General features: G+C 54.5%; 4 protein-coding genes across 4 annotated transcripts; 2 read left to right on the top strand and 2 right to left on the bottom strand.

Annotated features, from left to right (window-relative positions):
• Positions 1-1,867: 1,867 nt before the first annotated feature.
• PG997_012811 (Smr domain protein) lies at positions 1,868-2,949 on the top strand (the record flags this gene model as incomplete). Its single annotated transcript, XM_066817125.1, has 4 exons — positions 1,868-1,913; positions 2,094-2,194; positions 2,298-2,690; positions 2,719-2,949. 4 exons carry the CDS (start codon positions 1,868-1,870, stop codon positions 2,947-2,949), a joined length of 771 nt encoding a protein of 256 aa, XP_066662817.1.
• A 412-nt stretch (positions 2,950-3,361) lies between these two features.
• PG997_012810 (uncharacterized protein) lies at positions 3,362-4,615 on the bottom strand (the record flags this gene model as incomplete). The annotated part of the gene is made up of 3 exons (XM_066817124.1): positions 3,362-3,708; positions 3,764-4,067; positions 4,139-4,615. 3 exons carry the CDS (start codon positions 4,613-4,615, stop codon positions 3,362-3,364), a joined length of 1,128 nt encoding a protein of 375 aa, XP_066662816.1.
• Positions 4,616-5,451: 836 nt separating this feature from the next.
• Positions 5,452-8,261, bottom strand: PG997_012809 (uncharacterized protein; the record flags this gene model as incomplete). The annotated part of the gene is made up of 3 exons (XM_066817123.1): positions 5,452-5,514; positions 5,579-7,509; positions 7,628-8,261. The coding sequence occupies 3 exons, from the start codon at positions 8,259-8,261 to the stop codon at positions 5,452-5,454; spliced, it is 2,628 nt and encodes an 875-aa protein (XP_066662815.1).
• A 3,139-nt stretch (positions 8,262-11,400) lies between these two features.
• PG997_012808 (uncharacterized protein) lies at positions 11,401-13,133 on the top strand (the record flags this gene model as incomplete). The annotated part of the gene is made up of 5 exons (XM_066817122.1): positions 11,401-11,520; positions 11,596-12,237; positions 12,306-12,443; positions 12,513-12,947; positions 13,119-13,133. The coding sequence occupies 5 exons, from the start codon at positions 11,401-11,403 to the stop codon at positions 13,131-13,133; spliced, it is 1,350 nt and encodes a 449-aa protein (XP_066662814.1).
• Positions 13,134-13,341: the final 208 nt, after the last annotated feature.

Below are 13,341 nucleotides of genomic sequence, written 5' to 3'. Positions count from 1 at the left end.
GAACCGTTAGGGAACCGGCATCACTGCATCTTGGCATTGAAAAAGCAAACATGACAAGTCCCAAAACAGCCCATCGGTAAAGCTGCCATCATAGGCGTTGACTCAGGTTGATTACTGATCCGACAAGATGATCTACTCACCGACTGGCTTATATTCACAATGATGGGTGCTGTAAGATACGCCAGGCATTGCGAGATGGACATTGCAAAAGATATCAGAACGACAGGTCCTCATGGCTGTCATGGCGACGTGTTCTGAGTACGTTCCCTGTCGCAACTATGGCTGACAGCAGATGAAGAACATTGCGGTTGCGCAGAAGCGTCTCACGTCGATGTGGGCATCGTGTGAGGCGCCCATATACACGATCAGGATCAACTGTATTCATTCAGTATCTGAGGTTGCCGGTCCATATGGCGCGCGCAGATACCCGTCTTTGCTTCCAACCTAGCCAACCCAAGCGGCATGGCCACATGGCACCGGCAAAGTCGCGGCACGCTGCTTCCGAAACCCGTTCCGTCGATGCGGGACTGTACTGGGAAGTTGCCCGCGCCTGCAGCGGCGGCTGTTTCGTCCATGGCAACTCGACTCAGGAGGTTCGTTCCACGCGGATTCTTGCTTCCCATGGCTTACATAGTGGCGCCTTACCCCGGACTGCCTCGGGATCGACCGATATACGGCACAGCTTCGTACCGCAAGGCCATTAGCGGGTAGACAGGGTTCGACCGATCGGCCTGCCGAGCCCTTCAGCTCTTTCAGATGATTACGTCAAGTAGTTGCATTAGGGGACGGGGCCAGCTCCGTTGCAATTGTAGGACTTATGCTCCGCTTCCGCGTCCGTTTTCGCGTACCTAAGGCTCTAACCGGAAGGCTGTATACGGAGTACCTAGATTCGCTATGATGTTGCCCACCGGGCTGGTAACGGGCCGTCCGGCCTCTCCTGCTCAGACTTCGGCGCCTGCCACGGATGTAGCGTACTGGTCATGTGTCTCTTTCGTTTTAATAGAACAAGATGTTCCAAAGAAACAACGACCACGATCTCGGGGATATGAACTCTTTCTCGATGCCATCATTGATACATTTCTCGATCTCAAAGACTTGATGTAGATCTCGGGCCTTTGATTGGTCGAAACGGGAACTCGGAGAAGGATAATCACAGCCTTACGACCTATTGAGTATAACACTGGAGAGTGACTGTATCGGATGCATCATTTATATACGTTGTTATGGGTACTCGGACAACAATGCATCTGGGGCTCATATAATGTGCTAGATAGCCATTGGCCCCGAGTGGTAAGACGGTGAGACCCAATTGCTATGACCTACCTAGTCGCCCTCTCTTCTTGCAGGAACCCACCTCAATGCCATTATCTCATTATCTGCTCGTTCATAAATTGACTGGCGACAGTGACATCGTGCCCTAACCGCCTGGGACGATGCTACGGAGTCCGATTGACTATAACCAGATTGGTACTGGCGAAGACGTTCAGCCGCCAGTAATTGGGTCCATGTAGGTATGTGTTGTGTTATTGGATCATCTGCACACAAATGGGAAGTTTGCAGATCTGCCGCCGTATGACATCCATCCTTGCATCTCAGGTCAACCAGCTTGCAGTGGGATTGATAGGTTGAGAAAACTTGGCAGCTCTGCGGCGCCTAACCTTCACTGGGGAATTCCAGGTAACTAAAAACAAGGAAGTAGGTTCAAGGTTGTGTATTTATTAATTGTGCTCGCATGTGCTCAGCCCCGTCGACACACCTCAATTCCGTCCGCGATGCTCTGACAGTCCTTCGTTGGTAATACCTAATATATATTTCCATCCTTATCCTCTCGTTGCTTTAGCGGTTTGGTTTGCCAATTGCACGCACAATGCCTGGAGGAAACGCCATCCCCATGACCCGCCTGGGCGGTAACGGTGAGTGAAAGTCTGCTGCCCGAATTGTGCGACTTGCGCAATGCGATGCTGCACCGTGCCCTCATGACGCAACACCAAACTTATTCGGTATGCCGAGGACAACATGGGCAACCCTCCAAAGAGTCGCCGCAGATGGCATTGGAAAAAGATACTCCTGCTGACAGCCCTACGCCCCTCTAGCCTTCAGTCACAGCGCCGACAACGATGCTGAGAAAGAGTACGACCGCCTGCGCGACATGGCGCGCGACGCGGCCCAGAAGCGCAACGCCTGCTTCGACAAGGTACGGAATCCCATGAGAACTTATTCTCCCTGGCCCTTCTTCCCCCATCCCCCTGAACCTTCCCCAAGTGCGTGCTCGGCTTACAATTTTTCGTCGGACATAGGCCCACCAAGCCTACGAGCGCGGCGACGGCGCCGAAGCCAAGCAGCTGAGCAACGAAGGCAAGCGCCACACCTCGCAGATGGAGGCCTACAACAAGCAGGCCTCCGAGTACATCTTCCGGGAGAACAACGCGACGGGCCGCGTGGCCGACGACACCATCGACCTGCACGGCCAGTTCGTCGAGGAGGCCGAGGACATCCTCGAGGCTCGCATCCGCGACGCCCGCGCCCGGGGCCAGACGCACCTGCACGTCATCGTCGGCCAGGGCCACCACAGCGCCGGCCACGTCCAGAAGATCAAGCCCCGCGTCGAGCAGGTCTGCCGCGAGCTGGGCCTGCACTACGCCACCGAGGACAACGCCGGCCGCATCTACGTCGACCTCCAGGGCGGCGAGGTCGGCGGCATGCCCCCGCCCCCCGCAGAAGCCGTCCGGCGGGTATGCGGATGGTGGTGGTGGTGGCCGTGGCAGTGGTGGAAAACACCAGCAGCAGCAGCCGCCTCAGCATGGTGGGCAGCAGCAGGAGCAGCAACGGCCTCAACACGGCAGTGGCCGACAAGATCGACCGGAACAGAGGCCGGACGAAGACGCCATGGACAAGCTCTTTGGGAACGTATGCAAGAACCTCAACAAATTTTGCTGTGCGGTCATGTAATTGGACCTTTATTCCAAAGGAGAAGACATTATTGCCTCGATTACTCACTGGCAGTACGATGGGACGATTTATATTATATACCACTTGAATGATCAGATTGCGGGCGGGAGTTTACGGTCGGGAGAGCATATATATTACCCATATCACGAGATAAACGGAAGCACTGCCTTCTGCTTTCACTTTTACGATATGGCCTGTTGTTGGCAAGCAAGCTTGGTATACTAGGCAGTCACGATTGGAATAAGTTCCAAGGTCTTGGTATATTACATAAAGCAATCTCATGAAAGCTGCAAGGCTTAGTTAGGACACCAGGATGAATGAGAAAGACAACCAATTCAATGTATCGCTGAAACCTAATGGACAAATATACAATTGGCATAGTCCCGTGAACCACGCGCATTCGACCTTCCCTTCATGGGCCATCTTGATCGTCCAGCATGGACGGCGGGGGCGGTTGACCCTGCACGTCAACTTGTGTCTGCGCCACTTGGTGGTCCTCTGGCTGTGTCTCCTCGTACTGCAGTATGTTCCAGGCTAGTTGTTTGGCGGCGACCTCGATCATAAGCATCTGCCGCGTGCGCTTGTCGGCTGCGCGGAGGTCGGCCATGGCGCGCTCCACCGTATAACGCACAACAGGATCCGACGACGACGGCACCGAGGCGTAGTTAAAGCCGGTGAGCGCGGCGGATGGTATGGGCGGGAGCTGGAAGGCGCCATCGGGGGCTATGACGTTGGCGTGGGCGGGAGGGTTTCTTGTTTCTGTATTGCGACCGTCAGCACGAGCGCGACCAAGGCGAAAGGGCGCGTTACTTACCATGGAAAGAACATCTTGCGCCGGAAGCGTTGAACCAGCAGTTGGCGCAGCTTCCACACATCTGACCGTCAACAACGACGCACGTCGTCCAAGGGCCATGGCCTTTATGGCAGTTCTTACAGGGCACAGGCGCCATCTCTCCGGCGATGTGCGCAAACAAGGCCTCGACATTGCTGCGTCGCTGCAGGTTCAGCGACTGTTCTGGCCTCCGCTGGGTGGCGAGGCGCATGCCGGGCTCGCGCGACAGTCGCTTGGCCAAGGCGCTCTCGACAACGACGTTCTGGTAGCCCGAGTCGCGCGCAAGCTCTTCGGTCGTCGTCATGGAGGGCTCTCCTCGAGATGCTGATCGAGATCTGGGTGCTCATGCGGGTCGACCATAGGGTTCGTGCCGTTGCTGGTAAGTATGCTGGCAGCGGCGCTCAGGTCCATCTGCTGCTGTTGCTCGTGCTGTTGTTGCTGCTGCTGGACATGATGTTCTGCGGCTACGGCGGCGGCGGCGGCAGCAGTTTCGGCGTCGAAGTCATCGTGATGTTCATGGTGGTCGTGATGTTCGTGAGGGTCATGAGAGTCGTGGGAGCCGTGGTGTTCGTGGTGATCAAGATGCTGTTCTTCGGGGCCTAGATGGTGCTCTTCGTCCGGTGGTGATTGCTCCTGGTGTTCATGCTCGTGGTGCTCCAGGCCATCGGGCGCATCGGTCAGATCTGGATCCAAGCTGGGGTCTTGGTTGAGGACTGCGTCATTGGGGCGGCGGTTGGGACGGCGAGGTGTGGCGGAAGGTTTGGTGACTCTGGCCGGTTTACCTCCACGCGGGTTGAAAACCACACCTCTATTGGCATTATTACTCGAGCTCATCGTGATGATGAATGGCAGCTGCTTGACACCTGGTTGATGCGCAGAGGATTGCCAGTTGCGACAAGGGAATTTTTCGGTTGGGGGCACCTGTTGAAATCGGATAGTAAGAATGCCAACTGGAGATTGATCTGGAATAATCCCCCATCACTTGCAAAGCGGGGCTGGCTCCAGGAATAGGTGGGTACTCGTGGTTTCGCCTAATGGAATAAATCCTCATCATTATTTGCTATTAAACGGATAACAGCATCATATGGAATTAGTATTGTTACAATACTTGGCTGGGAAAGAGGCTGATGTTTGTGATGCAGGGAGCCTACTTAAGCTGATGCTGGGGGTCTATGGCTGACTTCATCTGCCAGGAAGCTTCCTATCATTATCGTTAAGATGTACGCCGTAATTCCCAATCGTTAGTGAACACACGTCCTGACTAGGAATTCTTCATCATACGCACAGTGGTCACGCCGTCGAGAAGCAATGTCGAGGATTCCGTGTCTATATGCCCAGCGGCTTGATTAACGACCGCATATGAGCCGCTGCTAACCGGTATCTATTAACGTGCATGTGTGTGTGTGTGTCTATGTGTACCGTGATAGCTGGTGTGGAATCAATCTCGCGAACCAGTTCAGACCATCTAAGTCATGGCCTGCAACATAAATGAAACTTAAAAACAGAACAAGAGTCTGTCCCCTCTGAAAATGCAGAATGCCAGGCCCCGATAAACAAATGCAAATGTCTACAGTTATCCGGAACACGAAACGCCAGCCACTATCTCCATGACGCTCAGAAAGATAAGAAAACGATTCGCAATCACTGGTATATGCAAATAGCCACGCTTCTCATGAACCGCGCTGCTCCTCTTCCAGCCCTCGCATGTACTTTACGAATTGCTTCTTGTGAGTCTGTCATCGTTGGTCAGTATTAACAAACAGTATTAAGAGTATGTCAAGGCTGTATAAAACATACCATGCCAGCATAGCGCCCATCTTTCAGGACGCAGATATATCGCAGGCCAAGTTTGACGAAGCATTCGTAGACCAGATCCATTGGCGATTTGATGTCCAAGGCCACTGGGGCTGGGTCAATGTAAGGTGTGAAGTCGGTCGGGTCACGACCTCCCTCGTCATCATCGTCATCGATATTTGGGACGTCCGCCATGAGACAGAGGTTTGTGCTCTCGTCCTCAAGCTGGTCCAGAGCATATTCCAGATCTGGAGCAGGTATCAGACCCACAAGGACGCCGTCTCGGAGGATCGGCAAGCCGCCATCGAGCTCGCCTGTTCGGTGTAAAGTTTCCAACTTGGCCCGCAGGCTGGCTGCTGGGACCAGGGGCGAGTTGGTGATGTCCACGACTCGTTGGGATCGGACACGAGGGACAATGTCAGCCAGGTCCGATGTGAAAATGGGCTTGTGCTTGTTATCCAGGAATGGATAGGAGTTCATCTCAGTCAAGAGATCGTAGATGCTGAGAGGTTCGATGGCATCCGCCGTCCACTTCGCCACAAGGATGGCCAGAGAGAACGGCAACACATAGTCCAAGCTTCCCGTAAGTTCAAACAGGATAACAGCCAATGTTACAGAGAGTCTCGTCACTCCGCACATGGTCGATCCGGCCGCAATCAAACCATAAACTCCCGGTTGGATGCAGGAGCCATCGGCATAGATCGGGCATGTGCCCCACAGTGCCCAGTGTGGGAATCTGAGCACAATCCATTGAACAACATGACCAATGATTCTGCCCAAGAGACCGCCGACAACCATAGACGGCACATATATACCGGCGGGAACCTTGATACCAAAAGTGATGGTAGTTAGAAAGCTCTTGATGAAGAGCGCGGCAATGAGTGTTCGCAGTATAGCTGGGATCTCATCTATACTAGTAGGACAAAGATCCAGCTCATCCCTAGTCTCGTCGTCGCATGGCGCAGCAAGGTTGAGGAGAAGCTTAGCAACTGGAAGCTTGGTGAGCACGTTCCAGTAGCCAATAAGAGCCGTAACAAGGGCCACTAGAACGACCTCGACCATCGGGTATCGCTTAATGATCGGTATTTTGCGGAAAGTCACAGCCCAAGCTCTCGAGGCCTTGATGAAGAGGGCACCAAGAGCCCCGCCAAGAATGCCGCACAGGACGAAGCTTACGATTTCGAAGTATTCCCATTCGGCGGTGTAACGAACCTCAAACATGACGATCTTGTGGGTTCCGTATGGGTTGAGGAATTTCAGAGACAAAGCAGCGATAATGCAGCAGAAGAAGGTCCGGAAGAGCGTCTTGGCGGGAAAGAAGTAGGCCACCTCTTCCAGGCCGAATAGAACACCGCCGAGAGGAGCCCCAAAAGCCACCACCACACCGGCAGCGGCTGCAGCGGATAGCACTTCTCGCCTCTTGCCATCGTTGCGGTCGTATTTGGAAAACATTCGGCACGCAATATTGCCAATGCACGTCGCGATGTGTACATATGGGCCTTCCTTGCCCAAGCTGAGACCAGAGGCCACACTCAACACGAGACCGGCCGATTTGATGACCAATGTTTTGAAACCCAGGAATCCGTGCAACACGAAGCCACTGAGGATAACGCGCACCTCAGCGACACCACTGCCGGCTGCTGAATAGTAAACCATTGGCGGGACGACCTCTTCTTCGGTCACATGCCTTGGGCTGACATTCTCGTCGGAATCCTCATCATTGTCGCTGTCATTTTGTTGACTGGGGTTGACGGCGGCCAGGTTCTCATCGAGTGTAGTCATACGATACGCAGACGGCACAACTGTCTTCGTGGTCAAGGTCAACAAGCACGCAAGGACCGAGAACAGCACGACCCCGATGAGGTAGACACCGAACTCGGTCCATCTGTCACCGAAAGGATGACCGCCCAAAACCTCGGACCATGAGCGCCAGTCTGTACACGGGCCGTGAGGGCAGCATCTCTGTTGGATAGTCAGTAGGTGATTTCCAAGGCAAAAATCAAAGTATGGGCGAGGCATGGAGTTGGAATTAGAGTTCAAGGCTGCAGAGACTTGCCTTTTCCCGGATATACCAGCCCTTTGTACAGTAGCCGTCCTTGTAATCGAATATGGTCGTCTCGGCCACATCGACGCAGTACGCCAGGACGGCCACGAGGAAACCGACGATGGCACTCAATATCCAGCCCTGGGCGCCGTCAAAGAGCACGATCAGCCGGCCCCACAAGTCTTTCCGGGCCCTCAGAGCCTTGACTCTGTAAGCGTCCGCTATGCTGTCATGTACCCAATCGGTCGAAGTAAACTGATCGTACCACACTCTTTCGTCGGAAAAGATCGAACCTTTGGATTCGGCCATAGAGTCATGGCGGCTGTCACCCAGAGCGTGCGCCAGGCGTTGGCCCCACGAGCCGTGGCGGCTGTGATGCCGCGACTTCACACTCCCCGCATAGCTGTGGTTTCTCGACAGAAAGGGCGCCCTCGGGGATGCAGCGGGGCTCTGGATGCGTATGCGCGACCTCGAGGGTCGCCGTAGCAGTGCAGTCCGCTCATCTGGCTGCTCGGACAGAGACTGCCTTCGGGACCGCACACCGTGGCGACGCTGGTAAGTAGGAGAAACCGGAATTGAGAGGTGCTGCGACGATTGCTGCGAGGGCGGCACCGAGTCGTACGGCCCAATGTCTTCGGACATTTTTTGGGTTTGCTATCGGTCGCCTGCGTCTTGACGTGATGCGTCCTTGTTGAAGGGACCAAGGGAAAGTTCAGGTGGTACCCGAGTAGGGGGAATCGCCTAAGTCGGGCGCCTGCGCTCGGATGTCGAAGGTTGTAGATGTGGTTGGAAGATCAGACGGTGATGCTGTCAGACAACAGTTGAAGCGGTCTCGTCGGTTTGAGGGTTGGGCAGAGAGGTTTCGGCCAGAGCTATGATAGTCGCGGCCGAGGACCCGCTTGATGAGGAGATCGTGGGACCGAAGCAATAGAATGGATAGCTCAGAACTGGCAACGATCAACGAATGGCACAATCGCAATGGCGTGCTTCTGTCAATAAGTGAAAGTAGGTACGGTGGGTTTGTAGGCTCGATTACTGCAATCGACGGTTGCTCTTGTCTATGTAGCTTGCTCGCATGTAAAACCAAGGATATTGCAGCTTACGAGTCATTGTCATTCGGAAGCCATATGCATGTCAGGTGAAACGACGATGACAATGTCCCCCCATAAGACTATCGGGTAGGAGAGTGTGTAATCCACACGAGCAACGATATGTAGCCGGTGGCGGGAAAGAGTGGAAGGGACGATGGGGAATGTCAGATTGACGGACGGGCGCACTTGAGAGGACTTGAGATGTTCGGTCGAGGCTCGATGCTGAGGTCGATGCTCGATGCTCGATTGTCTTTAGGTGGCTCCGTCCTCTGGATGCAGCTGCTTCCTGGATACGAAGTATTGCAATCAACTGGTAACCCAAGTCGGCGCCGCAAAGGAAGCAGTGGGATGATATTTGGGGTAAAAGAGAAGGAGGGATTATATCATTGCCTGTGCTTGTGACGCACCTTCCGGGTATTGGGGGACGATGTCGCGTTTCTCTGACCAACCGGATCGAAAAAGGTGGACTGGCACTGATCCCAAGACCCCTAAAAATGCAGGCAGGGCAGGCAGGCAGGGAAGGCAGGGTGTGGGGGTTGTTGTGCTTAAGGCACTTGCAGGCAAGACAAGTTGGTTCCAGCATGAGGGCTTGCAGGGCGATCAGGCTGCTAGGGAGGGCTCCTACACGTAAAAGGCCAAGGGAAACAAACATCCCATCAGCACATCCACCCAACTGCCATTCTCGTCCAATGAGGCCGGGTCCCGATGATGCGACCTGCTGCTGCTTGCCCAACTCGAGTCTAGATTCCTGCAGGAAGCATAGACGGGCGACTCTGCTTAGACGGCTAGTCCACGCGCGGTGCGCTCTCTCCGGCTCGGGTCCCCTATTTCTGTCCATTGTTTATTCTAGCTTTAACGCTGCATGCGCCCGAGGCATTGGAGAGTTCCAACAAGGCCTCGTTGCCCTCTTTTTCATTGAGCATTCGAGGATGCGCTCAAGGGGTCCAAGGTTACTGCCGCCATGCTCTGTCCTCGACGAGCGATCGGCAAATCGGTTAGCAATCGCTCTCCTCAGCTAGATTGTCTCGGGTCGAAAGCAAGATAACTGACCCGTGGTGCAGGCTGAGCTGGTCACAAGGTGGGGTTTGGTGCCGCCCAGCAGCCGGTGGACGGTTCGACCTCCCAAAAACAGCAGACAGACCTCTCTCTAGCACTCTCCTGTCTCTGGCACCAAGAGGCCAAGAGATTTAGTTCGTAGAGATCAAGGACGTTTCGAGTCAGCACAAACATCCGTCGTCCCCAGCTGATTGATCCTGAACGCCGTGGATACGCGAGCCACTTGGTTGCCCGAACCGTTCGCCACTGTTTATCAAACCATGCAAAGCCTTTGTCCTCTGCAGGTCATATGTTGTCGAGCGACCGGCATTAGCTTGTAACTTTGGGTACGAAATAACAACACCACCACCAACGCCCAACATGAGGAAATGTGGACGCCACGGGGGTTGGAAACGGCCGCTTTTCTTGTTGGTCTCTGGGACAAACCTATTTCTGCATCGGCGTTGAAGCATATCGGCCATCGATTCAGCCTCACTCACTACCCCTGATTATGTCATCGCATTCGGTTGTATGTCAACCGTCAATCGTAGTACCAGGCATGTCATGCCGGCCACTTGGCGGCACCCATTGACAATGGTCCTATGAGCATGTGGATATGATCCCCAACCAAACTGCACTCGCCTGGTAATGCAGCTCCACATCTTACCATGTCGTACGTATCACCATAGCTTCGTTCCTGCAGTATCGCAACAAGCTTGCAAGAGAAGGAAAACACAGGTATATCTGAAGCCGGATGTCATATCAGATCTCTGCTCATGGCGATATATGAAAGGTGGAGGGAAGTGCCTAAATGCGGAAACTTATACCTTAGGGTTATGCTCCGGAAGCGGCGTGGGAGGCAGCAATGTTCCAAATGCACAGCAACTTGACTGGTCATGCCGGTGAAAAGACATCCAGGGGCAGCTTGAATGCTATGTCATACGAGACTGCTGCTCCCTTGCTCCCTTCCTACGACAAATCCATAACAACCCGGCATATGGTCTGTTATAGCCTGGATACGCCAGTAATGCCATTGGTGTAAAATCAGAGGCGATGTTCAACCTCCCCCGCACCGAATACGGGCTACCAGGGTTCTCTCCGCGTTTATGGTTACATCAACCAACGGAGCAACAGAAACGAGGAAGACCGTGGTGTCATCGATTCGTGCGAATCTTCCTGAACATGCAACTCGTCGCGGCTCGGAAAGAGTGCCGATTGCTGCGACCACACAAGCTTCTTATACGAAGTTCGGCAGCCAAGCACCGTACATCATTTCCTCGCCTAGCTCCCCGGCTTTTTTCCTCAAAAGGTGGTTTGACATCGACTGACTGGTTATTGGTGCGCCAGAGCGGTTGAAGTGAGTATAGCCACCTCTATATAAAGTCTGTTTCCGAGCCGTAGTATACACACGAAGCTTCATCTTTGTGGTTTTCGCTCCAGCACCATCCATTGATGAGCGACGAGTGATTACATTGGACGTTCTTTGAGTTTAGAGCAGATAGTGGGTATGCTCCCCTTTCTGCTTATATAACTTGCTCGCTATTGTGCTTCATATAAAATCCCATTTGATGAAGGAAAAAGCTCGCATGATATCCTGTTTGATATTGATCTAAACTGGGGAAAACAGTATACACGACCGAAATCGAACGCCCAGCATGTATAGCCGAGTACTACTTGCTCTACCGGCTCTCGTCTTGGCATCACCGGTTGCCGAGATCGACAAGCGGCTTGAAAATGGTCTAGGGAGAACCCCCGCGCTGGGTTGGAACTCTTGGGTAATCTATACACTCCTACTCACAACTATTCCCTTCTTCGCCGGTCATACAAAATAATAATGATACCCTCTGCAGAATGTTGGTGGATGCAAGTATGCCGACGCCAACAACGCCCTCAAGACCGCCAATCTCTTCGTCTCGCTCGGTCTCAAGGACGCCGGCTATCAGTACGTCAACATCGACGACTGCTGGAGCACCAAGAACCGGAACTCCTCGGGGTACCTGGTGCCGGACCCGGCCAAGTTCCCCAAGGGCATGAAGGCCCTCGCCGACGAGATCCACGGCATGGGCCTCAAGTTCGGCCTCTACGGCTGCGCGGGGACCCAGACCTGCGCCGGCTACCCGGGCTCCTGGGGCCACGAGAAGGAGGACGCCCGGGCGCTCGCCAGCTGGTCCGTCGACTACTGGAAGCACGACGCCTGCTACACGCCCTGCAACGGCCAGAACCCCCAGACGTGCTGGGACCCCAACGTGAACCCGCGCGCCTGGTACGAGACCTTCCGGGACGCGCTCTCCGACGCCGGCGGCGACATCTTCTACTCCATGTGCGAGTGGGGGCGCAACAGCGTCTGGACCTGGGGCGGCAACGTCGGCAACTCGTGGCGCATGTCGGGTGATATCGCCAACAACTGGAACTCGGTGGCCGGCATCGCAGCGACCGCGGGAGGCATCGCTCAGTACGCGGCACCCGGCGGCTTTAATGACCTGGATATGATGGTAAGGTGTCCTGCTTTGGTCACCCAAACGGGACGGATCGGGAAAAACAACTTGCTAACGTGGAACAGGAAATTGGCAATGGCGGCCTCAACGAGAACGAAGAGAGAGCCCATATGGGTATCTGGGCGCTGGCCAAGTCTCCCATCATTATCGGCACTGATCTGTCTAAGATCAAGACTTCTTCCCTAAACATCCTTAAGAACAAGGTAAGTAATACACATGCACTCTCTACTTCCTCTTGGTAACGTGGTTCCTAATGAACATGCTGTGTAAAGGCCATCCTCGCCATCAACCAAGACCCCCTGGGCAAGGCGGCCGGCTACTTCCGCCCCTCGGGTGCCGCCGCCCCCGTCAACGGCCAGCTGTACCCCTACTGGGCGGGCCCGCTCAGCGACGGCGTCGTGGTGGGCGTGGTCGCGGCGGGCGGCGCGTCGACGCTCTCGTTCAAGTTCGCCGACGTCCCCGGCCTCGGCGGCTCCGGCTCGTACAGCTGGACCGAGCTGTGGACGGGCGCGACGGGCAGCGGCACCGCCGTCACGACGAGCCTTGGCTCGCACGACATGCGCGTCTACAAGGTCGCGACCAAGACCGGCGGCGCCAGCCCGGGGGCTACCTCGACCGGTTCGCCCACGACCACCCAGGCTCCGGCGCCCGCGCAGCAGACGCAGTTCGGACAGTGCGGTGGAAATGGCTATAATGGACCTACGGCTGTAAGCTGTTAGAGCAGCCTGCGGGATTCCTCGTACTAATTCGTACTGTCCTAGTGCGTGTCGCCCTATACCTGCAAGGTTTCCAATGGTAAGTCAACCTAGCAATCCTACTTGAAAGTACCAGACCGAAAGCTGACGGGTGGCACAGAATGGTACTCGCAATGTCTGTAGGACCTGCAGGACTAGAAAGCATTGAAGCCCCTGAAGTCCCATCCATGGGGTGTTGAAGTGGAATGTTACCAGAACAAAAACCGCAACTTTTAGGAGATAGCTCAGTCCTTGCACAAGGCTCATGAAAAAGTGGTTAAGATGTATCCATCGAATCAATATAGCATGGATTCCCACGATATGCTAGATGCATTTCTCTTAGATTGCCCATTAAAATGCCATGTGT

This window comes from Apiospora hydei, assembly GCF_038363865.1.
Source record: "Apiospora hydei strain CBS 114990 chromosome Unknown utg000009l_segment0_segment0, whole genome shotgun sequence".
Classification (NCBI taxonomy): domain Eukaryota; kingdom Fungi; phylum Ascomycota; class Sordariomycetes; order Amphisphaeriales; family Apiosporaceae; genus Apiospora; species Apiospora hydei.
This window is presented reverse-complemented; position numbering and strand designations above follow the sequence as displayed.